Genomic DNA, 25,260 nt, shown 5'->3' with positions numbered 1-25,260 from the left:
CCCCCCACCCCCCCCCCCCCCCCCCCCCCCCCCCCCCCCCCCCCCCCCCCCCACCCCCCCCCCCCCCCCCCCCCCCCCCCCCCCCCCCCCCCCCCCCCCCCCCCCCCCCCCCCCCCCCCCCCCCCCCCCCCCCCCCCCCCCCCACCCCCCCCCCCCCCCCCCCCCCCCACCCCCCCCCCCCCCCCCCCCCCCCCCCCCCCCCCCCCCCCCCCCCCCCCCCCCCCCCCCCCCCCCCCCCCCCCCCCCCCCCCCCCCCCCCCCCCCCCCCCCCCCCCCCCCCCCCCCCCCCCCCCCCCCCCCCCCCCCCCCCCCCCCCCCCCCCCCCCCCCCCCCCCCCCCCCCCCCCCCCCCCCCCCCCCCCCCCCCCCCCCCCCCCCCCCCCCCCCCCCCCCCCCCCCCCCCCCCCCCCCCCCCCCCCCCCCCCCCCCCCCCCCCCCCCCCCCCCCCCCCCCCCCCCCCCCCCCCCCCCCCCCCCCCCCCCCCCCCCCCCCCCCCCCCCCCCCCCCCCCCCCCCACCCCCCCCCCCCCCCCCCCCCCCCCCCCCCCCCCCCCCCCCCCCCCCCACCCCCCCCCCCCCCCCCCCCCCCCCCCCCCCCCCCCCCCCCCCCCCCCCCCCCCCCCCCCCCCCCCCCCCCCCCCCCCCCCCCCCCCCCCCCCCCCCCCCCCCCCCCCCCCCCCCCCCCCCCCCCCCCCCCCCCCCCCCCCCCCCCCCCCCCCCCCCCCCCACCCCCCCCCCCCCCCCCCCCCCCCCCCCCCCCCCCCCCCCCCCCCCCCCCCCCCCCCCCCCCCCCCCCCCCCCCCCCCCCCCCCCCCCCCCCCCCCCCCCCCCCCCCCCCCCCCCCCCCCCCCCCCCCCCCCCCCCCCCCCACCCCCCCCCCCCCCCCCCCCCCCCCCCCCCCCCCCCCCCCCCCCCCCCCCCCCCCCCCCCCCCCCCCCCCCCCCCCCCCCCCCCCCCCCCCCCCCCCCCCCCCCCCCCCCCCCCCCCCCCCCCCCCCCCCCCCCCCCCCCCCCCCCCCCCCCCCCCACCCCCCCCCCCCCCCCCCCCCCCCCCCCCCCCCCCCCCCCCCCCCCCCCCCCCCCCCCCCCCCCCCCCCCCCCCCCCCCCCCCCCCCCCCCCCCCCCCCCCCCCCCCCCCCCCCCCCCCCCCCCCCCCCCCCCCCCCCCCCCCCCCACCCCCCCCCCCCCCCCCCCCCCCCCCCCCCCCCCCCCCCCCCCCCCCCCCCCCCCCCCCCCCCCCCCCCCCCCCCCCCCCCCCCCCCCCCCCCCCCCCCCCCCCCCCCCCCCCCCCCCCCCCCCCCCCCCCCCCCCCCCCCCCCCCCCCCCCCCCCCCCCCCCCCCCCCCCCCCCCCCCCCCCCCCCCCCCCCCCCCCCCCCCCCCCCCCCCCCCCCGCCCCACCCACCCCACCCCCCCCTTACTTTTTTTTTTTTTTTTTTTATTTTTTTATTTTGGTTTTATTTTATTGTTTCATTTGTTTTTTTATTTTTGTTTTTTTTTTAGTTTTTTGCTTGTTTTTATTTTTTCTTTTTTTTTTGTTTGTTTGCTTTTATATACTATTTAGTTTTGTTTTTTTTTTTTATTTTTTTTTTTTTTTTTTTATAGGACTTTTTTTTTTTTGATTTTTATTTTTTTATTTCTTTTTTTTTTTTTTTTTATCTCTTATTCTCTTTTTTTTTTTTTTATGTGTTTTTTTTTTTTTTTTTTTTATTTTTTTTTTTTTTTTATTTATGATTTTTATTTTTTTTGTTTTTATTTTATTTTTTTTTTTTTGTTATCATGTTACTCTTCTTTTTATTAGTATTTTATTCTTTTATTTTAAATTTTTAATTTTTTTTTCATTTTCTTTATTTATTTTTATTTTATTTGTACTTTTTTATTGGTGTCTTTTTATTCTTTTTTTGCTTTTGACATTTAATATTCAATTTTAAATTCTTTTTGTTTTTTTTATTTTGGTTTTTTTTAGTTTTTTATTTTTTTTTCCTATTTTTTATGTCTTTTTTGTTTTACTTGTAATTTTATTTTATTTTTATTTTTTATAATTTCTCTATATTATTTTTTACTTTTTTTTTTTTTTTTTTTTTTGGTAATAATTTTTTATTAAACTTTTAATTTTTTTTTATCTATATTATTTATTTTTTTCTTTTGCTTATTTATAATATATTTTTTAGTTTCTATTATTTACTTTTTGAATTTTTATAAGTTAAATTTAATAATTTATTAATAATATTCTATAGTATTATTTCTTAGTGTTTTATTTTGATATTATCTACTTTTATTTTTTTTTTTTTTTTTTTTTTATATTTTCTTACTTGTTATTTTTTTTATTTTATGTTCTATTTTGATATAAATATTTTTATATATATTTTTATTTTTTTTTATCTTGTTACTTTTGCTTATATATTTTTTTTTATTTTTATTTTTTGATTCATTTATACTCTTTATTTAATTTTGATTTATGTTGTTTTATTTTTCATTTTTAGTGAATTATCTATAATAATTTTTATTATTGAATTATATTTTTTATCTTTTTTACTGTTTTTTTCTTTTTTTGCTTTTATTTTTTTTGTTTTTTTTTATTGTTTTTTTTTTTTCTTAAAAAAAAAATATAAAAATAAAAAAATAATACTTATAAATGAAATTTACTAAAAATATAAAAAGAAATTATAAAATAACAACGAAAATATAAGTACTATACATTATTATAATAAATTTTAGAATATAAATTTATATAACTATAGTATAATCATATTTACTTGTATAAATTTTTTTTAAATAATTAAAATATTAATATATTTATCCTATTTACTTTTATTTTTCTATTTTATTCAATTAAGATTATAGATATATTATATAATTTAATTTATTTTTTTATTAATGTAATAATATTTATTGTTTTTAATACTTCTTTACTTATAAATATTGGAATTATTTTTTTTTTTATAGTTATTTTAAAACAATATTACCATCTTAATAATATTTTCTAATAAAAATTACAATAAACAAATATTTAAATACAACTAAGACAAAATAATTAAAAACAAAGACATAATGTTGGGGAAAGTCAAACAACGAAACAAACTAGCAAAAGACCACCAAAAAGAGCGAAAAAAAAAAAAAAAAAATAAAAGAACCAAAGGACATAATTATAGAAAAAAAACAAAACACGCCACCCCAAAACAAATCCAAGCTCACACCAAGGTAAATCGGATTACAGTCAACACAAGGGAACGGATACAAAGAACCGCGAAGGCAAAAAAGAAGGGAAGACAAAGAGAAAAGAGGAAAGAGAAAACAAAAAGAGTAAAGCCGAGACAAAGGTCCTAATAGAAAAAGCTCATAACACATCAACTAAAGAAAAATAAGAAAAGCGAAAAGACAAAAATTACAACAAAGAAAAAGAGAAGCAGGGAAAGAAACGAAAAAAACTAACAGCTCTCCTCTCCTGACTTCCCCCCTCCCCCTTGCCCGCCCCTTGCCGCTCTCAGCACACACACTTCAGCTGCGTACAAACGCCCGGCTTCCAAACTCTGCCCCCATCCCGGCCCTATCGCCTTGACGCCCTGCCACCGTACGCTTATGAAACACTCCCTCACCCGCTGCGATCCCCCGTAGCGCCTGCCCCCGCGGAAACCCTCTGGCATTAGTTATAGAACCCCCCACCTGCGCCCCCCACGTCGCGCCCCCTGTTTCACACTTTGCCTCCCGCCCCTGACCACACATCCCGCCGACCCTCCAGCGCGGCTACACCTCCGGCCGCGCCCCAATATGCACCTGCCACTCTCCATGCCCCCACACCACACACCTCCGATCTCACCCCTCCTCCCCACCCCCCTCACGGCGCCTCTTTCCCCCCCCCCTCTTCACCTCCCATACCTCCCTACCCCTCCCCCGAACGCCCCCCCCCCCACTCACCTCCCCCCCCCTCTCTCCCCACACCCCCAAACACGCTCCCCCCGCCCTTCTTCCCCTACGCACTTCCCCTCCCCGTGGGGTGCTGCCCCCACAAAGTTCACCACCTCCGCCCTCACTTGTTGTGGTTTTGGGGTGTGTGGGGTAATTTGATAGGTTGGGAAGTGGTTGAGAGGGTTGGCCACCCCCTCTCCACCATCTTTCTCCCCCTCCCCACCGCGTCCCCCCCCCACCGCCCCTTTCCACACCCGCCCCCTCTTCACTCAACCTCACCACCCCACAGCGCTCCCCCCCCGTCTCTCACCCTCATACCCCACCCCCCTGCCCACCCGCAGCCCCTCCCCCCACTCACGCCTCTCAGACCTCTACGAGCGCTTATCACCACGCGACCCCCCCCCCATTCGTCTGCTTCCTACCGCGCTATCGCCACCACCTCCCCCACGTCGTCTCTAACGTAGCCTCGTCTCCTACGACTCACCCCTCACCACTCACGCCTCCCGAACCCCCACCCCCAATTCGCCTACCCCCTGCCCCGCTTGCTCCGCGCCCCCCCCGCTCCACGCTTCACCCTCCAAACCCCCCCCGCCCCCCTCCCCCCCCTCCAGGCGACCTCACTCTCTGGCCCTTTCTTCATCTACCCCGACCCCTCCTTCAAGCCCCGCATGCGTCCCCTTCGCCTTATCTCTCTGGTAGACAATCTTCCCAACGCACCCGCCCCGCCCCCCGCACCGCTCCCCCCCCCCTCTAGATCTACCACCCCTCTCGCCTCTCAATTATGCGAGGCCCCGACTCATAGCCCGCACCCCGGGCCTCAACCCCGCTAAACATGCTCTCCCCCCGGGGGGGCCCCCTCTCGGGCCCCTCCTGTCCCCTGCTCACCCCCCTCGGATCCGTACCCTCGGTTAGCGCACCCGTTGCGCCCTCCCCCCAACCCACTTGCGCACTTTCCCCTCACCAACCACCATATCCCACGCCCCCCTCCCAGACCTGACTTCACCCATTCCGACCTCCCCCCCCCCCCGCCCCCTACCGCTGCACTGCCCCTCCCACCCCGCCACACCCTCCCTCCCCCACACTCCCGCGCCCCAACCTCCGCCCTCCCCGTCAGCCTGAGCACCCCTCCTCCCCTCCCAACCGAGTGGTCCCCCGCCGCTAGTCTCAGTCTCCTTCAATCTCCAACCCTCCCCCTTCACACCTCCACATTCATGCCCCTTCGCCCCCCCTTAGCCCCGCCATTCTCCCATCCCCTTCGCTCCCACTCCCGGCCCTCCCCCTTGCCCTCGAATCACCCCCCACCGCAAGCCACCCGCCCCCCCCCCCCCGCCTGACCGCCGAGTCCCTCCCTTCCGCTTCCGCCAACCTCAAACCACCCCCCTCCCCCTACACGCCGCCGCTCCCCTGATCACCCCCCCACCTCGCTCCATCCCCCCCCTCTCCCCTCCGATCTTGTGCCGCGACCGCTCTCTACCTCGACCCCCCCTCTAGCTCACACGCCACCCTCCCCCACTACACGCATCCTCAGCCTACTGCCGATTACCGCGTCCCCCCGGCCGTCCGCCCCCCCCCCATACCCCCCCCCCGCGACCCACCCCCCCGTCCATCCTCCCCCTCCCTTGCCACGACTTTTCCCACAAACTCCCCCCAAATCCACCAACCACCCCCCTCCCACCCACCCCCCCGAAACACCCCCCCACGCATTCACGAGTTTTCGAACCCCCCCCACCCCAGCCGCCCCCCTCCAAACCAAATCTCCCCCACAACCTAAAACACACCAACCACCCCTACCCCCATACAACCCACCACTGCGTCACCCTACACCTGATAACCCCCCCATAGCCTCCCACCCTCTCTTCAAAATACCCTACACCCAGCGCCTCACAAAGCCCCACACACCACTTCTGACTCCAGATCCAACAATGCAACAATACCAGCAACCCTTATTTGTATATACAAATGAATTACTACCCATACTAAGAACCCATACCAACCCACTCCTCCCCACAACCTATCAACCAACCACAGAAACCACACTGCTCTACACCAAACTGCAAGCTCTGCCACATGCAGTTTCACCCCACAAACAATACCCACTACATAATAATTTTACCAGGAAGTACTCAAGAAACAATAATACTCTGTCATAAATGAGCACTCTACATCTTATCCCCTATTTGCCTTGTACTAATGTCCTATGCCAAGCATACCGCCATCTTCCATGCACCTCCCCATGAAATCATACAGTACCTTAAATAACTTAACCAACCAGTCACTAATGACAGTCATCTAACCCTTAGTTTTGTAAATGGCACGCCCAGGATCTGCCACTGCAATACCATACAAACCTGCTGCCGTCGATCGCCGGCTTTTCATCTTCCGTAAAGCTTTTACTACCCTCTTCTGTATTTTACCAAATCATTTTCCCTAACCCTCATCGACATGGTTGCACACCACCTCTGACCAAAAACACCCTGATTTCGTGGCCGCTGCCACTCTATCATGAAACACATTCAAAACCAAACCATCAAACTACCACTCCATCTTCTCCCCTCACCAAAATCAAGCCACTGAACATCACCACTACTTGTTTATCAACTCCCCATTCGCACCCCTCAGCACTTGAATTTCCCACCAATGGTGCTTCGCCTTGTTTTTTGAAAAAAAAAAACAAAAAAAACGCACTTATATACCTCCTTCCCAAAACTTTTTTTTTTTTCTTTTTTTTTCTTTTTTCTTTCCTCCCTAAAAAATTTAATGATAACTACTCTCTCATACTCACCCCTCCCGTCCGTTACACTTACTCTCGCACAATACTCATACTCTCCCTCTCTCACAGACTGTCACCGTCCTCCACAAAACTCTCGGTCCACGGCCCCACTCTCATCGTCCTCACACCACTACTAACTCTCCTCACTGACTCCCTCGTCAACCCCTACTTCTCTACCTCTCCTACTCTCCTCTCACACTCTCTCACCTGCCCCAACTCCTCATTTCATATTTTTTTTTTGCATCATTTGCCCTTTTGTTGCGCCTCTATTCCACACTCTTAACGAACCTTTCTCTTGACCTCCTGTCATCTTTCTTTTTTTATACCTCTCACAACCATTAAACATTTTTTTTTCCCTGCAAAATCGTCCAAAATGCCTCACTCCTCTCTTTCACAATATTCTTACTTCTTCATCCCACCACAGCTCACTACCTTTTCTAAATCAACCCACCTCTCACAGCTTCTCATGCCGGAGAAGCATCTTTTGGCGCAAAGCCATCCACTGCTTCCCTAAATACATCCATTTCCTCCCCCCCCCTAGTAGGCCCCTTACCCTCCTTCGTTTCTCACCTTTTCCAATCTGTATTAGTCTCTCCTAGGTACTTTCCTCACACAAGTCTCCTTCCAAGCTCACTTAACTCTCACCACGTCTCTTCACCACCCAACATTCTCTCTTCTTTTTCTGAAAACCCCCCACAAATCTTCCCACCTTCGCCTCCAACAAGATAAAATGATCGGGGACATCCCTCCAGTTGCACCTCCTCAAGCACATTAAAATGCAAAAGTCTCTCTTTCGTGGCTTTTATCGGTGCGTCTATCAATTAAACACGTAATCCAAATAACGCTCTCCTGCCATCTCTCCTACTTACATTGTATACGTTATGGATACCGCTTTTTAAACCAGTATTCCCAATCAACACCAGTGTTCCTTTTTCAGCACATAAATCTAACAAGCTCTTCACCATTTCCATTTACAAACACTGAACACCTCCATGTATACCAATTATTCCCCAACTGCCACATTACTCACCTTTGCATCAAATCACCCATTCCACTATAGACCCTGTCTTGTGCATCAAAACCACTAACCACACATTCTTCAGAGGCTGCTCCAAAACACTTGGCCTACTCTCATGATATTTCTTCTCATGCCCAGGGGTGCATAATGCACACCAATATCACCCATTATCTCTCCATCTACTTTTCAGTTTACCCATACCAATCTAGAAATTTACTTTCTTTCTTTCCACTCCATCACATACTCCCCACAACTCCTGGTTTCCGGAGTACTTCTACTTACTGTGCAACACATCCTTTCCCTGCTCTTGTCCTTTTTTATTCACTAACCCCTGACTTACTGTTACTATTCTCCCAAGACATTCCCCAAACCCACCCTTCCCCCTTTACACCCTTGAGTTTCGTTTTCGACTCAGAGAGCCAAAACATCCCGGTGTCCTTTATCTCTCAAACATACTACCTTATCTCATCCTTTTTTCTCATCTTAGTTACAACAACATCCACATACAACATTAGACACCCCAATCTGAGGCCTCCGAGTAGATGAGCACTCCTCGCGTGACTCCATCCTTGTTTCCCCTTTTATAAAGTTAGAATACAAGAGGGGAGTGTTTCTGGTCCCCCGCTCCCGTCCCCTTTAGGGGACGCCTTCCTCCACGATACGTGAGGAATGCGGGAAGTAATTCTTATCTCCCCATATCCCCAGGGATATATATATAGTGCCCATTGTACAAAGGCAAATGGGGATAAGAGTGAGTCTCAAATTACAGAGGTAATAAGTTTGTGTAGTATGTCCGTCAAATTATATGGGAGGGTATTGATGAGAGGGTGAAGGCATGTACAGAGCATCAGATTGGGAAGAGCCGTGTGGTTTCTGAAGTGTTAGAGGATTGTGGATCAGGTGTTTTTGCTTTGAAGAATGTATGTGAGAAATACTTAGAAAAGCAAATGGTTTTGTATGTTCGCATTTATGATCTGGAGAATGCATATGATAGAGTGATAGAGATGCTCAGTGGAAGGTTTAAGAATATATGGAGTGGTGAAGCAAGTTGTTAAAGCAGTGAAAAGTTTTTAAATCGGAGGAAAGTAAGGCATGTGGCACGTGTAGTAAGAGAGAAAGTTGATTGGTTCTACAGTGAATGTAGGTTTGCGGAGTGGTGTGGTGATGTCCCCCCATGGTAGTTAAATTTGTTTATGGGATGGGTTGTTAGGGAGGTGAATACAAGAGTTTTTAGGAAAGAGGGGCAAGTATGAAGTCTGGTTGGGGATGGAGAGATTGGTATAGTGATTCAGTTGTTGCCGCTGATGATACAGCGCGGTGGCTGAATTCATGTAGAAACTGCAGGAAGCTGGTGACTGTGAGTTGGGTAAGTTGTGAAATGAAAGATAAAGTTAAGAGTAAGATGTGAATAAGAGCAATGTTTTATTAGGTACAGTAAGGGGTCGGGGGTCATTCAATTGGGAGGTGAGTTTGAATGGGAAAAACTGAGTAAGTGAAACGTGTTTTAGATATCTTGAGTGGATTCTGGCAGCCGGATGAACCATGGAAGCGGAAGTGATCATAGGGTGGGGGGGAGGGGGCGAAAAATCTGGAGCCTCTTGAAGAATGTGTGGAAGAGTCGAGAACTTAACTCGGAAAAGCAAAAATGGTAAGTTTATTTGCACTCATGTTGTACCAACCTGAAGTATGGATTGCGATGCGGACCTATGGAATATATTGTGCGCATCTGTATGGCTGTTCAGATAACTACAGGTGAATGAAAGACAGAATGTGATTGTAGTTGAGGATTGTTTAGATCGTAGAACTACCCTACCTTTACCTCTCGCATTATAGTGCCTCCACCTCTCTATGAATCCTAGCGCAGCCCCTGATATAAAATGTGTACCCACATTAAATTACCCCATTCTCCTCCATATATCTTCGCCTCAATCCTGCACTCATTCACACATATACTGTAGTATCTTGCCCTCTTCTCCTCTTTCTCCACCCATGCTGTATTCCCTCATGCTAGTCCCCATGAATCTGTGAGCTCTGGTCCAGACCCTGCAGTCTGTAGCACGGATGTCTAACCGACTAGGAGTGAATAGGTCGCGATGTTTTAATACCTGGTTAGACTTGCTGTCCAGTGGATTGCAATCAACGGCCTGTGTAAGGGGGTGGTAATGGGCCATTAACTTTCGTCTGTTACCTTGCGTCAACCTCGCAAACGCGGGAGACAGCGACACAGTCCAAAAAAAAAACAAAAAATATAGAACATAAATATCCTAATACTATATAAAAATATATAAATAAAATATATAAACAAATATATATCTATATATATAATATATATATATAAATATATATACATATATATAGTATATATAAATATAGACATATAAATATATCTTTTTCTTTCAAAACTATTTCGCCATTTATCTGCGTTAGGCGAGTAGCGATTAATAACAGAGGACTGGGCCTTTGAGGGAATACCTCACCTGGCCCCCTTTTCTGTTCCTTCTTTTGGAAAATTAAAAGAAGAATAATGAGAGGGGAGGATTTCCAGCCCCCCCTCTCCCTCCCCTTTAGCGCCTTCTACGACACGAGGGAATACGAGGGAAAGTATTCTTTCTCCCATATCCCAAAGGATAGGGTGAAATACAAAATATAATAATATACATAAAACGAAAAAAAAGCATTTGTCAGAGCCATCATGAGTTAGAATAATCTTTTTTAACACAACTATTAACTGACCTTCAAGAGGTAGCAACAGGAAAAGGAAAACATATAGCTTCATTTGCACACATCCATTCCCTAAGTGCAATAAATAATGCATGAAAACCAAAGCCCAATTAGACTACACTACAGTCTAATTGACTATCTCATATGCCCTGGTGCCAGATCCACTCCCAGATATCTAAAACACTTTACTTCCTCCAGTGTTTCTCCATTCAAACTCACCTCCCAGTTGACTTGACCCTCAACCCTACTGTACCTAATAACCTTGCTCTTATTCACATTTACTCTTAACTTTCTTCTTTCACACACTTTACCAAACTCAGTCACCAGCTTCTTCAGTTTCTTACATGAATCAGCCACCAGCGCTGTATCAGCAGCGAGCAACAACTGACTCACTTCCCAAGCTCTCTCAGCCACAACAGACTGCATACTTGCCCCTCTTTCCAAAACTCTTGCATTCACTTCCCTAACAACCCCATCCATAAACAAATTAAACAACCATGGGGATATCACACACCCCTGCCGCAAACCTACATTCACTTGAGAACCAATTACTTTCCTCTCTTCCTACACGTACACATGTCTTACATCCTCGATAAAAACTTTTCACTGCTTCTAACAACTTGCCTCCCACACCATATATTCTTAGTACCTTCTACAGAGCATCTCTATCAACTCTATCATATGCCTTCTCCAGATCCATAAATGCTACATACAAATCCATTTGTTTTTCGAATTATTTCTCACACATATTGTTCAAAGCAAACAACTAATCCACACATCCTCTACCACCTCTGAAACCACACTGCTCTTCCCCAATCTGATGCTCTGTACATGCTTTCACCCTCTCAATCAATACCCTCCCATATAATTTACCAGGAATACTCAAGAAACTTATACCTCTGTCATAAGAGCACTCACTCTTATCCCCTTTGCCTTTGTACTATGGCACTATGCAAGCATTCCGCCAATCTTCAGGCACCTCACCATGAATCATACATACCTTAAATAACCTTACCAACCAGTCAACAATACAGTCACCCCTTTTTTAATAGATTCCACTGCAATACCATACAAACCTGCTGCCTTGCCGGCTTTCATCTTCCGTAAAGCTTTTACTACCTCTTCTCTGTTTTACCAAATCATTTTCCCTAACCCTCTCACTTTGCACACCACCTCGACCAAAACACCCTATATCTGCCACTCTATCATGAAACACATTCAACAAACCTTAAAATACTCACTCCATCTTCTTCTCACATCACCACTACTTGTTATCATCTCCCCATTAGCCCCCTCCACTGAAGTTCCCATTTGCTCCCTTGACTTACGCACTTTATTTACCTCCTTCCAAAACATCTTTTTATTCTCCCTAAAATTTAATGATACTCTCTCACCCCAACTCTCATTTGCCCTCTTTTTCACCTCTTGCACCTTTCTCTTGACCTCCTGTCTCTTTCTTTTATACCTCTTCCACTCATTACATTTTTTCCCTGCAAAAATCGTCCAAATGCATCTCTCCTCTCTTTCACTAATAATCTTACTTCTTCATCCCACCACTCACTACCTTTTCTAATCAAATCAACCCACCTCCCACGCTTCTCATGCCACAAGCATCTTTTGCGCAAGCCATCACTGCTTCCCTAAATACATCCCATTCCTCCCCCACTCCCCTTACTTCCATTGTTCTCACCTTTTTCCATTCTGTACTTAGTCTCTCCTGGTACTTCCTCACACAAGTCTCCTTCCCAAGCTCACTTACTCTCACCACTCTCTTCACCCAAACATTCTCTCTTCTTTTCTGAAAACCCCCACAAATCTTCACCTTCGCCTCCACAAGATAATGATCAGACATCCCTCCAGTTGCACCTCTCAGCACATTAACATCCAAAAGTCTCTCTTTCGTGCGTCTATCAATTAACACGTAATCCAATAACGCTCTCTGGCCATCTCTCCTACTTACATATGTATACTTATGTATATCCCGCTTTTTAAACCAAGTATTCCCAATCACCAGTCTTTTTTCAGCACATAAATCTACAAGCTCTTCACCATTTCCATTTACAACACTGAACACTCCATGTATACCAATTATTCCCTCAACTGCCACATTACTCACCTTTGCATTCAAATCACCCATCACTATAACCCGGTCTTGTGCATCAAAACCACTAACACACTCATTCAGCTGCTCCCTAAACACTTGCCTCTCATGATCTTTCTTCTCATGCCCAGGTGCATATGCACCAATAATCACCCATATCTCTCCATCTACTTTCAGTTTTACCCATACCAATCTAGAATTTACTTTCTTCCACTCCATCACATACTCCCACAACTCCTGTTTCAGGAGTACTGCTACTCCTTCCCTTGCTCTTGTCCTTTCACTAACCCCTGACTTTACTCCCAAGACATTCCCAAACCACCCTTCCCCTTTACCCTTGAGTTTCGTTTCACTCAGAGCCAAAACATCCAGGTTCCTTTCCTCAAACATACTACCTATCTCTCCTTTTTTCTCATCTTAGTTACATCCACACACATTTAGACACCCCAATCTGAGCCTCCGAGTAGGATGAGCACTCCTCGCGTGACTCCATCTGTTTCCCCTTTTAGAAAGTTAGAATACAAGGAGGGGAGGGTTTCTGGCCCCCCGCTCCCGTCCCCTTTAGTCGCCTTCTACGATACGTGAGGAATGCGTGGGAAGTATTCTTTCTCCCCTATCCCCACGGATATATATATAGTGCCATTGTACAAAGGCAAAGGGGATAAGAGTGAGTGCTCAAATTACAGAGGTATAAGTTTGTTGAGTATTCCTGGCAAATTATATGGGAGGGTATTGATTGAGAGGGTGAAGGCATGTACAGAGCATCAGATTTGGGAAGAGCAGTGTGGTTTCAGAAGTGGTAGAGGATGTGTGGATGAGGTGTTTGCTTTGAAGAATGTATGTGAGAAATACTTAGAAAAGCAAATGGATTTGTATGTAGCATTTATGGATCTGGAGAATGCATATGATAGAGTTGATAGAGATGCTCTGTGGAAGGTATTAAGAGTATATGGTGTGGGAAGCAAGTTGTTAGAAGCAGTGAAAAGTTTTTATCGAGGATGTAAGGCATGTGTACGTGTAGGAAGAGAGGAAAGTGATTGGTTCTCAGTGAATGTAGGTTTGCGGCAGGGGTGTGTGATGTCTCCATGGTTGTTAAATTTGTTTATGGATGGGGTTGTTAGGGAGGTGAATACAAGAGTTTTGGAAAGAGGGGCAAGTATGAAGTCTGTTGGGGATGAGAGAGCTTGGGAAGTGAGTCAGTTGTTGCTCGCTGATGATACAGCGCTGGTGGCTGATTCATGTGAGAAACTGCAGAAGCTGGTGACTGAGTTTGGTAAAGTGTGTGAAAGAAGAAAGTTAAGAGTAAATGTGAATAAGAGCAAGGTTATTAGGTACAGTAGGGTCGGGGGTCAATTCAATTGGGAGGTGAGTTTGAATGGAGAAAAACTGGAGGAAGTGAAGTGTTTTAGATATCTGGGAGTGGATCTGGCAGCGGATGGAACCATGGAAGCGGAAGTGGATCATAGGGTGGGGGAGGGGGCGAAAATTCTGGGAGCCTTGAAGAATGTGTGGAAGTCGAGAACATTATCTCTGAAAGCAAAAATGGGTATGTTTGAAGGAATAGTGGTTCCAACAATGTTGTATGGTTGCGAGGCGTGGACTATGGATAGAGTTGTGCGCAGGAGGATGGATGTGCTGGAAATGAGATGTTTGAGGACAATGTGTGGTGTGAGGTGGTTTGATCGAGTAAGTAACGTAAGGGTAAGAGAGATGTGTGGAAATAAAAAGAGCGTGGTTGAGAGAGCAGAAGAGGGTGTTTTGAAATGGTTTGGTCACATGGAGAGAATGAGTGAGGAAAGATTGACCAAGAGGATATATGTGTCGGAGGTGAGGGAACGAGGAGAAGAGGGAGACTAAATTGGAGGTGGAAAGATGGAGTGAAAAAGATTTTGTGTGATCGGGGCCTGAACATGCAGGAGGGTGAAAGGAGGGCAAAGAATAGAGTGAATTGGAGCGATGTGGTATACCGGGGTTGACGTGCTGTCAGTGGATTGAATCAAGGCATGTTTATGGGGGTGGGTTGGGCCATTTCTTTCGTCTGTTTCCTTGCGCTACCTCGCAAACGCGGGAGACAGCGACAAAGCAAAAAAAAAAAAAAAAAATATATATATATATATATATATATATATATATATATATATATATATATATATATATATATATATATATATATATTTCTTTTTCTTTCAAACTATTCGCCATTTCCCGCGTTAGCGAGGTAGCGTTAAGAACAGAGGACTGGGCCTTTGAGGGAATATCCTCACCTGGCCCCCTTTTCTGTTCCTTCTTTTGGAAAATTAAAAGAAAATAATGAGAGGGGAGGATTTCCAGCCCCCCCGCTCCCTCCCCTTTTAGTCGCCTTCTACGACACGCAGGGAATACGAGGGAAGTATTCTTTCTCCCATATCCCTAAGGATAGGGGTGAAATACAAAATATAATAATATTACATAAAACGAAAAAAAGCTTTGTCTAGAGCCAGCATGAGTTGAAAAATCTTTTTTAAGCACAACTTTAACTGACTTCAAGAGGTTGCATCAGGAAAAGGAAAACAATAGCTTCATTTGCACACATCCATTCCCTAAGTGCAATAAATAATGCATGAAAACCAAAGCCCATTAGACTACACTACAGTCTACATTGACTATCTCATATGCCCTGGTTGAGCCCAATGACAGCACATTAATGCAATTTACTCAATCCCACATACACCTCTCGCCCTCTTCATTGTTCAGGCCCTAATAACCTATAGCATCTCCCACTTCATCCTATATATATAAGACATCTAACCAACCAACTACTCATTTCTACAGCTACGTGATAATCTTATAGAAAAGTTTAAATTAAAAATCTGCTTATACGTTCCACCTTGATAAATATCTATAATAATGTCATTTAAGTATTGTTAAAGAATGCCTCCTAATCACATGTAAATATGACACAACTCATTCCAAGCTTAATGCCACTTAAGATAATGTATTTTCCAAATAATTCATTCGAAGCAATTCTTCACATTTTGTGCCCACAATTTTTATGCTGAAAGATAAAGCAACACATTAGAGAATATTGTAAAAATTAAATGTCTACAGATTCAAAGTATATGAACCACAGCAAAAGGCTGAAAACTGGATGTGCTGGAAATAATTCATATACAATACCACTGACACACTGATGCGGTCCAGTCCACTATATTATGCGAGGATTGTAATTATACTCTAGCAAGACTTTAGATCATTTAACAGTGAGACTCCTGCATGCGAAGCAATTACTCAACTGACATTAAAAATGTCAATTTGTGAGTCTGTGGACCACAATGACTCTTCAAGCTGTATCAACTTCTCAAAGACCATTACAATAGGATATTATCAATTATATATGGCACTTTACAATGAAGGAGCAACAAATTTAATACTGGTCACTAATTACCACACCTAATGCTGTTGTCTAAGCTATGGTCCTATTCTATTTTGAAACCTAAATTTCAAAACCCACCTCCATATTAAATCCTTGATTATAACACTGATGCAACAACCAATTGGATAGTGATATCTGTAAAGGAAACGTTTACCTATCCTTTTCTTATTATCATATAGAAAGTTATTTTCATAAATGATTCACATGTTCAATGTCCAATAAAACTTTGTAAGCATGGAAATATCTAACATAACATGTTGACTTTCATAAATGAGATATTGTAAGCAAATTTATGACAATAACATTAACCACTTGATTTCGAACAAGGCAATGTGGACAGAACCAATGCATATTTTCAGTATGACCTAGAACACAGCATATCTGACATGGCAATGTCAAGCAGCAGTGATTAAGATATGAATGTTGAAATGATTGTACTTCTTTAAACCAATACTGTTATTTGCTACCCCCTGCTAATCATGTAAGAACTCACTAAAGCTACTCATAAGATGGCACTTATCCCCAAAATTTATTTGAGTAAATAAATTTTTACAATACGTACATTACTATACAGTCCACATATTAACATTCTGTTTATCCAAAAATTTTGTCCAGTGTAATACTTCTTCATATTGTCTTTTAGATGTGTAACACAATAATATTTTCTGTCAGGCAGACTCCTAACATTCTAAGATACGCATCTGCCCCATATCTACTGAAAATAACCCCACAACCAATTATTGAAAGAGCCCTGGAGTTAACCAAGACCTTTCTAAAGGCTCCTACAGCCCAAGGCTGCACATATTTCAAGAGCAGGGAAAAGCAGACTCTTTTGGAATGATTCTTTCTTTGACGAGACTGTACTCCAAATGATGCAGCCTCACCAAAGATGATTTTTTTCATTTGTGGTGTAACCATGAGCAGACAGGGTCTGGTGATACCTCTGCCCAACATAAATTGACTATGCAGGTGTTTATGCATCTCAACTATGAAAATCAACATGACAGTACCCGGTGACAGCTATCAAATAAAATTAGGTATTTCCAAAATCATTGGACAAAATATTTATGAATAAGATATTCGTTCTGATACACATTTGGTAATAAAGGAAAAATAGATATATATTATGATAAACATTCATTAGTAAAGGAAAATTTTCTTTTGAGTATGCTCTGCTCTTTTGTCATAATTCTGGTTGAATGGACAGTACTTTCATGAAAACCATCAACTTTCAAGAAATACATAAACAGGAGCACATTTACTATTAATTAGTTTAACTAAATGATGCACTGACCTGGATTCCCAAGATCTATGCAGCATAAAATATTCTATCAGTATCAGCATATTGCAACATCTGTGATCCGTACTAACATGATATTTCAATAAGATATGATAAACAGAAGTCCCCTTACAAGAATAATGTGACTGAGAAGTAGGGGTTTATTCTTAATGAATGGGATAGATGCAGGAGGAAATGTAAATTAGAAATAAAAGGATGGGTAAACATGCAACGACTGGTACTGACAGGATTCTGTACAGTAATCCTGATCACGACATATGATTATACTTGGTCAGACCTTTTACCCTTTCAGTCCTTAACAGTCTTCTCTTTTTAATGAAAATAGTAAACTGAAGGTTTGGGAATTGATTTTATACATTAACTCGACATATGGTAAAAAAACTAACCTTCTTCATTTGCTGTTATCCCTTTATACATCCTTAGCACTATGATAGTTTGTTAATTTGGCAGTAAGCCTATTTCCACCATTTACTGTCATCATAGGCCCGAACAAAACTTCATAGTGATCATCATTATAAACCAGTAATACACATAACTACATTCCATCAAAACTGCATCTTACTTTCCATGTTGCAGCTTCTTTATATTTATGGCTGCCAAATGTATGCTCAAATAAGAGTTCTTCGCCCATGGTGGTTGTATGCTAATACAAACCTATGAAATTTCTGAGGTTAAATTATTACTGTGAATGACATATGGTACCATTTAATGGCTCAAAGCCACCCCAGGAAGTACAAAACGAGTTAGGAAACATCAGCAGGTATTTCGTATGTGCATATATATACATATATATATATATTTGTCACATCTTGGTTACATCCACACACATTTAGACACCCCAGTCTGAGCCTTCGAGTAGGATGAGGACTCCCCGCATGACTCCTTCTTCTGTTTCCCATTTTAGAAAGTTAAAAATACAAGGAGGGGAGGATTTCTGGCCCCCCGCTCCCGTCCCCTCTAGTCGCCTTCTACGACACGCGAGGAATGCGTGGGAAGTATTCTTTCACCCCTATCCCCAGGGATAATACATATATATATACATACATATATACACATATATACACACATACATACGCACATACACACACACACACACACACACACACATACATATATATATACAGTAGTATTAAGTCATTAACAACAAGAGCAGGTGATGAATTATCCATCTGAGAAGAAATTCTTTTCCTAAACAAACTCATTATCATATGGAAGCCATGTAATCATCCAGGTAGCAGATACAAAATGAAATGGATAGACCGTTTACTTCAGAAAAAGATTATCAGAGAATAGAAAAGGATTAATTCAAATAAATCCATACAAAAACTTAAACCACTTTCAGAGGATTGTGAACATAGGGTATTCCTTCCACTTCTCAATATTCCTTTTTTCCTGGGGTGTCTAAATGTGTGTGGATGTAACCAAGATGTGAAAAAAGGAGAGATAGGTAGTATGTTTGAGGAAAGGAACCTGGATGTTTTGGCTATGAGTGAAACGAAGCTCAAGGGGAAGAGTGGTTTGGGAATGTCTTGGGAGTAAAGTCAGGGGTTAGTGAGAGGACAAGAGCAAGGGAAGGAGTAGCAGTACTCCTGAAACAGGAGTTGTGGGAGTATGTGATAGAGTGTAAGAAAGTATATTCTCGATTGATGTGGGTAAAACTGAAAGTAGATGGAGAGAGATGGGTGATTATTGGTGCATGTGCACCTGGGCATGAGAAGAAAGATCATGAGAGGCAAGTGTTTTGGGAGCAGCTGAATGAGTGTGTTAGTGGTTTTGATGCACGAGACCGGGTTATAGTGATGGGTGATTTGAATGCAAAGGTGAGTAATGTGGCAGTTGAGGGAATAATTGGTATACATGGGGTGTTCAGTGTTGTAAATGGAAATGGTGAAGAGCTTGTAGATTTATGTGCTGAAAAAGGACTGATGATTGGGAATACCTGCTTTAAAAAGCGAGATATACATAAGTATACATATGTAAGTAGGAGAGATGGCCAGAGAGCGTTACTGGATTACGTGTTAATTGATAGACGCACGAAAGAGAGACTTTTGGATGTTAATGTGCTGAGAGGTGCAACTGGAGGGATGTCTGATCATTATCTTGTGGAGGCTAAGGTGAAGATTTGTATGGGTTTTCAGAAAAGAAGAGTGAATGTTGGGGTGAAGAGGGTGGTGAGAGTAAGTGAGCCTGGGAAGGAGACTTGTGTGAGGAAGTACCAGGAGAGACTGAGTACAGAATGGAAAAAGGTGAGAAAAATGGAAGTAAGGGAAGTGGGGGAGGAATGAGATGTATTTAGGGAATCAGTGATGGATTGCGCAAAAGATGCTTGTGGCATGAGAGGAGTGGGAGGTGGGTTGATTAGAAAGGGTAGTGAGTGGTGGGATGAAGAAGTAAGATTATTAGTGAAAGAGAGAGAGAGGCATTTGGACGATTTTTGCAGGGAAAAAATGCAATTGAGTGGGAGATGTATAACAGAAAGAGACAGGAGGTCAAGAAAAAGGTGCAAGAGGTGAAAAAGAGGGCAAATGAGAGTTGGGGTGAGAGAGTATCATTAAATTTTAGGGAGAATAAAAAGATGTTCTGGAAGGAGGTAAATAAAGTGCGTAAGACAAGGGAGCAAATGGGAACTTCAGTGAAGGGCGCAAATGGGGAGGTGATAACAAGTAGTGGTGATGTGAGAAGGAGATGGAGTGAGTATTTTGAAGGTTTCTTGAATGTGTTTGATGATAGAGTGGCAGATAGAGGGTGTTTTGGTCGAGGTGGTGTGCAAAGTGAGAGGGTTAGGGAAAATGATTTGATAAACAGAAAAGAGGTAGTAAAAGCTTTGCGGAAGATGAAAGCCGGCAAGGCAGCAGGTTTGGATGGTATTGCAGTGGAATTTATTAAAAACGGGGGTGACTGTATTGTTGACTGGTTGGTAAGGTTATTTAATGTATGTATGACTCATGGTGAGGTGCCTGAGGATTGACGGAATGCGTGCATAGTGCCATTGTACAAAGGCAAAGGGGATAAGAGTGAGTGCTCAAATTACAGAGGTATAAGTTTGTTGAGTATTCCTGGTAAATCATATGGGAAGGTATTGATTGAGAGGGTGAAGGCATGTACAGAGCATCAGATTGGGGAAAAGCAGTGTGGTTTCAGAAGTGGTAGAGGATGTGTGGATTAGGGGTTTGCTTTGAAGAATGTATGTGAGAAATACTTGGAAAAGCAAATGGATTTGTATGTAGCATTTATGGATCTGGAGAAGGCATATGATAGAGTTGATAGAGATGCTCTGTAGAAGGTATTAAGAATATATGGTGTGGGAGGCAAGTTGTTAGAAGCAGTGAAAAGTTTTTATCAAGGATGTAAGGCATGTGTAGGTGTACGAAGAGAGGAAAGTGATTGGTTCTCAGTGAATGTAGGTTTGCGGCAGGGGTGTGTGATGTCTCCATGGTTGTTTAATTTGTTTATGGATGGGGTTGTTAGGGAGGTGAATGCAAGAGTTTTGGAAAGAGGGGCAAGTATGAAGTCTGTTGTGGATGAGAGAGCTTGGGAAGTGAGTCAGTTGTTGTTCGCTGATGATACAGCGCTGGTGGCTGATTCATGTGAGAAACTGCAGAAGCTGGTGACTGAGTTTGATAAAGTGTGTGAAAGAAGAAAGTTAAGAGTAAATGTGAATAAGAGCAAGGTTATTAGGTACAGTAGGGTTGAGGGTCAAGTCAATTGGGAGGTAAGTTTGAATGGAGAAAAACTGGAGGAAGTAAGGTGTTTTAGATATCTGGGAGTGGATCTGGCAGCGGATGGAACCATGGAAGCGGAGGTGAATCATAGTGTGGCGGAGGGGGCGAAAATCCTGGGAGCCTTGAAAAATGTGTGGAAGTCGAGAACATTATCTCGGAAAGCAAAAATGGGTATGTTTGAAGGATAGTGGTTCCAACAATGTTGTATGGTTGCGAGGCGTGGGCTATGGATAGAGTTGTGCGCAGGAGGGTGGATGTGCTGGAAATGAGATGTTTGAGGACAATGTGTGGTGTGAGGTGGTTTGATCGAGTAAGTAACGTAAGGGTAAGAGAGATGTGTGGAAATAAAAAGAGCGTGGTTGAGAGAGCAGAAGAGGGTGTTTTGAAATGGTTTGGGCACATGGAGAGAATGAGTGAGGAAAGATTGACCAAGAGGATATATGTGTCGGAGGTGGAGGGAACGAGGAGAAGTGGGAGACCAAATTGGAGGTGGAAAGATGGAGTGAAAAAGATTTTGTGTGATCGGGGCCTGAACATGCAGGATGGTGAAAGGAGGGCAAGGAATAGAGTGAATTGGATCGATGTGGTATACCGGGGTTGACGTGTTGTCAGTGGATTGAATCAGGGCATGTGAAGCGTCTGGGGTAAACCATGGAAAGTTGTGTGTGGCCTGGATGTGGAAAGGGAGCTGTGGTTTCGGGCATTATTGCGTGGCAGCTAGAGACTGAGTGTGAACGAATGGAGCCTTTGTTGTCTTTTCCCAGTGCTACCTCGCACACATGAGGGGGGAGGGGGATGGTATTCCATGTGTGGCGAGGTGGCGGTGGGAGTGAATGGGGGCAGACAGTGTGAATTGTGTGCATATGTATATATGTATGTGTCTGTGTATGTATATATATGTGTACATTGAGATGTATAGGTATATTTGTATATTTGCGTGTGTGGACGTGTGTGTGTGTATACATTGTGTATGGGGGTGGATTGGGCCATTTCTTTCGTCTGTTTCCTTGCGCTACCTCGCAAACGCGGGAGACAGCGACAAAGCAAAATAAAAATATAAAAAATATATATATATTTGTATATATATATATATATATATATATATATATATATATATATATATATATATATATATATATATATATATATATATATATATATATATTTATATATATATTTGCGAGGTAGCGCAAGGAAACAGACGAAAGAAATGGCCCCCCCCCCCCCCCATACACATGTATATACATACGTCCACACACGCAAATATACATACCTACACAGCTTTCCATGGTTTACCCAAGACGCTTCACATGCCTTGATTCAATCCACTGACATCACCTCAACCCCGGTATACCATATCGCTCCAATTTACTCTATTCCTTGCCCTCCTTTCACCCTCCTGCATGTTCAGGCCCCGATCACACAAAATCTTTTTCACTCCATCTTTCCACCTCCAATTTGGTCTCCCTCTTCTCCTCGTTCCCTCCACCTCCGACACATATATCCTCTTGGTCAATCTTTCCTCACTCATTCTCTCCATATGCCCAAACCACTTCAAAACACCCTCTTCTGCTCTCTCAACCACGCTCTTTTTATTTCCACACATCTCTCTTACCCTTACGTTACTCACTCGATCAAACCACCTCACACCACACATTGTCCTCAAACATCTCATTTCCAGCACATCCATCCTCCTGCGCACAACTCTATCCATAGCCCACGCCTCGCAACCATACAACATTGTTGGAACCACTATTCCTTCAAACATACCCATTTTTGCTTTCCGAGATAATGTTCTCGACTTCCACACATTCTTCAAGGCCCCCAGAATTTTCGCCCCCTCCCCCACCCTATGATCCACTTCCGCTTCCATGGTTCCATCCGCTGCCAGATCCACTCCTAGATATCTGAAAAACTTCACTTCCTCCAGTTTTTCTCCATTCAAACTCACCTCCCAATTGACTTGACCCTCAACCCTACTGTACCTAATAACCTTGCTCTTATTCACATTTACTCTTAACTTTCTTCTTCCACACACTTTACCAAACTCAGTCACCAGCTTCTACAGTTTCACACATGAATCAGCCACCAGCGCTGTATCATCAGCGAACAACAACTGACTCACTTCCCAAGCTCTCTCATCCCCAACAGACTTCATACTTGCCCCTCTTTCCAAAACTCTTGCATTTACCTCCCTAACAACCCCATCCATAAACAAATTAAACAACCATGGAGACATCACACACCCCTGCCGCAAACCTTCATTCACTGAGAACCAATCACTTTCCTCTCTTCCTACACGTACACATGCCTTACATCCTCGATAAAAACTTTTCACTGCTTCTAACAACTTTCCTCCCACACCATATACTCTTAATACCTTCCACAGAGCATCTCTATCAACTCTATCATATGCCTTCTCCAGATCCATAAATGCTACATACAAATCCATTTGCTTTTCTAAGTATTTCTCACATACATTCTTCAAAGCAAACACCTGATCCACACATCCTCTACCACTTCTGAAACCACACTGCTCCTCCCCAATCTGATGCTCTGTACATGCCTTCACCCTCTCAATCAATACTCTCCCATATAATTTACCAGGAATACTCAACAAACTTATACCTCTGTAATTTGAGCACTCACTCTTATCCCCTTTGCCTTTGTACAAAGGCACTATGCACGCATTCCGCCAATCCTCAGGCACCTCACCATGAGTCATACATACATTAAATAACCTTACCAACCAGTCAACAATACAGTCACCCCCTTCTTTAATAAATTCCACTGCAATACCATCCAAACCTGCTGCCTTGCCGGCTTTCATCTTCCGCAAAGCTTTCACTACCTCTTCTCTGTTTACCAAATCATTTTCCCTAACACTCTCACTTTGCACACCACCTCGACCAAAACACCCTATATCTGTCACTCTATCATTAAACACATTCAACAAACCTTCAAAATACTCACTCCATCTCCTTCTCACATCACCACTACTTGTTATCACCTCCCCATTTGCGCCCTTCACTGAAGTTCCCATTTGCTCCCTTGTCTTACGCACTTTATTTACCTCCTTCCAGAACATCTTTTTATTCTCCCTAAAATTTAATGATACTCACTCACCCCAACTCTCATTTGCCCTTTTTTTCACCTCTTGCACCTTTCTCTTGACCTCCTGTCTCTTTCTTTTATACATCTCCCACTCAATTGCATTTTTTCCCTGCAAAAATCGTCCAAATGCCTCTCTCTTCTCTTTCACTAATACTCTTACTTCTTCATCCCACCACTCACTACCCTTTCTAATCAACCCACCTCCCACTCTTCTCATGCCACAAGCATCTTTTGCGCAATCCATCACTGATTCCCTAAATACATCCCATTCCTCCCCCACTCCCCTTACTTCCATTTTTCTCACCTTTTTCCATTCTGTACTCAGTCTCTCCTGGTACTTCCTCACACAGGTCTCCTTCCCAAGCTCACTTACTCTCACCACCCTCTTCACCCCAACATTCACTCTTCTTTTCTGAAAACCCATACAAATCTTCACCTTAGCCTCCACAAGATAATGATCAGACATCCCTCCAGTTGCACCTCTCAGCACATTAACATCCAAAAGTCTCTCTTTCGCACGCCTGTCAATTAACACGTAATCCAATAACGCTCTCTGGCCATCTCTCCTACTTACATAAGTATACTTATGTATATCTCGCTTTTTAAACCAGGTATTCCCAATCATCAGTCCTTTTTCAGCGCATAAATCTACAAGCTCTTCACCATTTCCCTTGACAACACTGAACACCCCATGTATACCAATTATTCCCTCAACTGCCACATTACTCACCTTTGCATTCAAATCACCCATCATATATATATATATATATATATATATATATATATATATATATATATATATATATATATATATATATATATATATATATATATATATATTTTGGAAAGGATCACAATTTTGCGCGTGATCGAGATATTCCTATGAGTCCACGGGAAAAATGAAACACGAAAAGTTCCCAAGTGCACTTTAGTATAATAATCACATTATCAGGGGAGACACAAGAGAGAAATATAACAGTCAGTTGATATACATCGAAGAGACGAAGCTAGGACGTCATTTGGTAAACATGTGATTGTCCAAAACATACAACGAGCGTTCATAAACTTAGCATTTTACAAATCTTATCAACAATAAAGTTATCTAATTTGTACAGACCAGCAATATTAATATTTGCAAGGGTTTAGTGTATGCCAGTTTGTCAAAACCAGTGGAAGCTAATTGCCCTAAAAGATTCATAAG

At 44.6% G+C, this 25,260-nt stretch overlaps 1 protein-coding gene across 1 annotated transcript; it reads left to right on the top strand.

The window, feature by feature from the left end:
- Window positions 1-371: 371 nt before the first annotated feature.
- LOC139757463 (uncharacterized) lies at window positions 372-1,406 on the top strand (the record flags this gene model as incomplete). The annotated part of the gene is made up of 1 exon (XM_071677989.1): window positions 372-1,406. A coding segment is annotated over one exon (1,035 nt), but the record flags the coding sequence as incomplete, so codon positions are not given.
- Window positions 1,407-25,260: the final 23,854 nt, after the last annotated feature.

The sequence above is a fragment of the Panulirus ornatus genome, chromosome 26 (genome assembly GCF_036320965.1).
Source record: "Panulirus ornatus isolate Po-2019 chromosome 26, ASM3632096v1, whole genome shotgun sequence".
NCBI classification, from domain to species: Eukaryota; Metazoa; Arthropoda; class Malacostraca; order Decapoda; family Palinuridae; genus Panulirus; species Panulirus ornatus.
The sequence above is the reverse complement of the archived record's forward strand: the minus strand, read 5'-3'. Positions and strand labels throughout refer to the sequence as shown.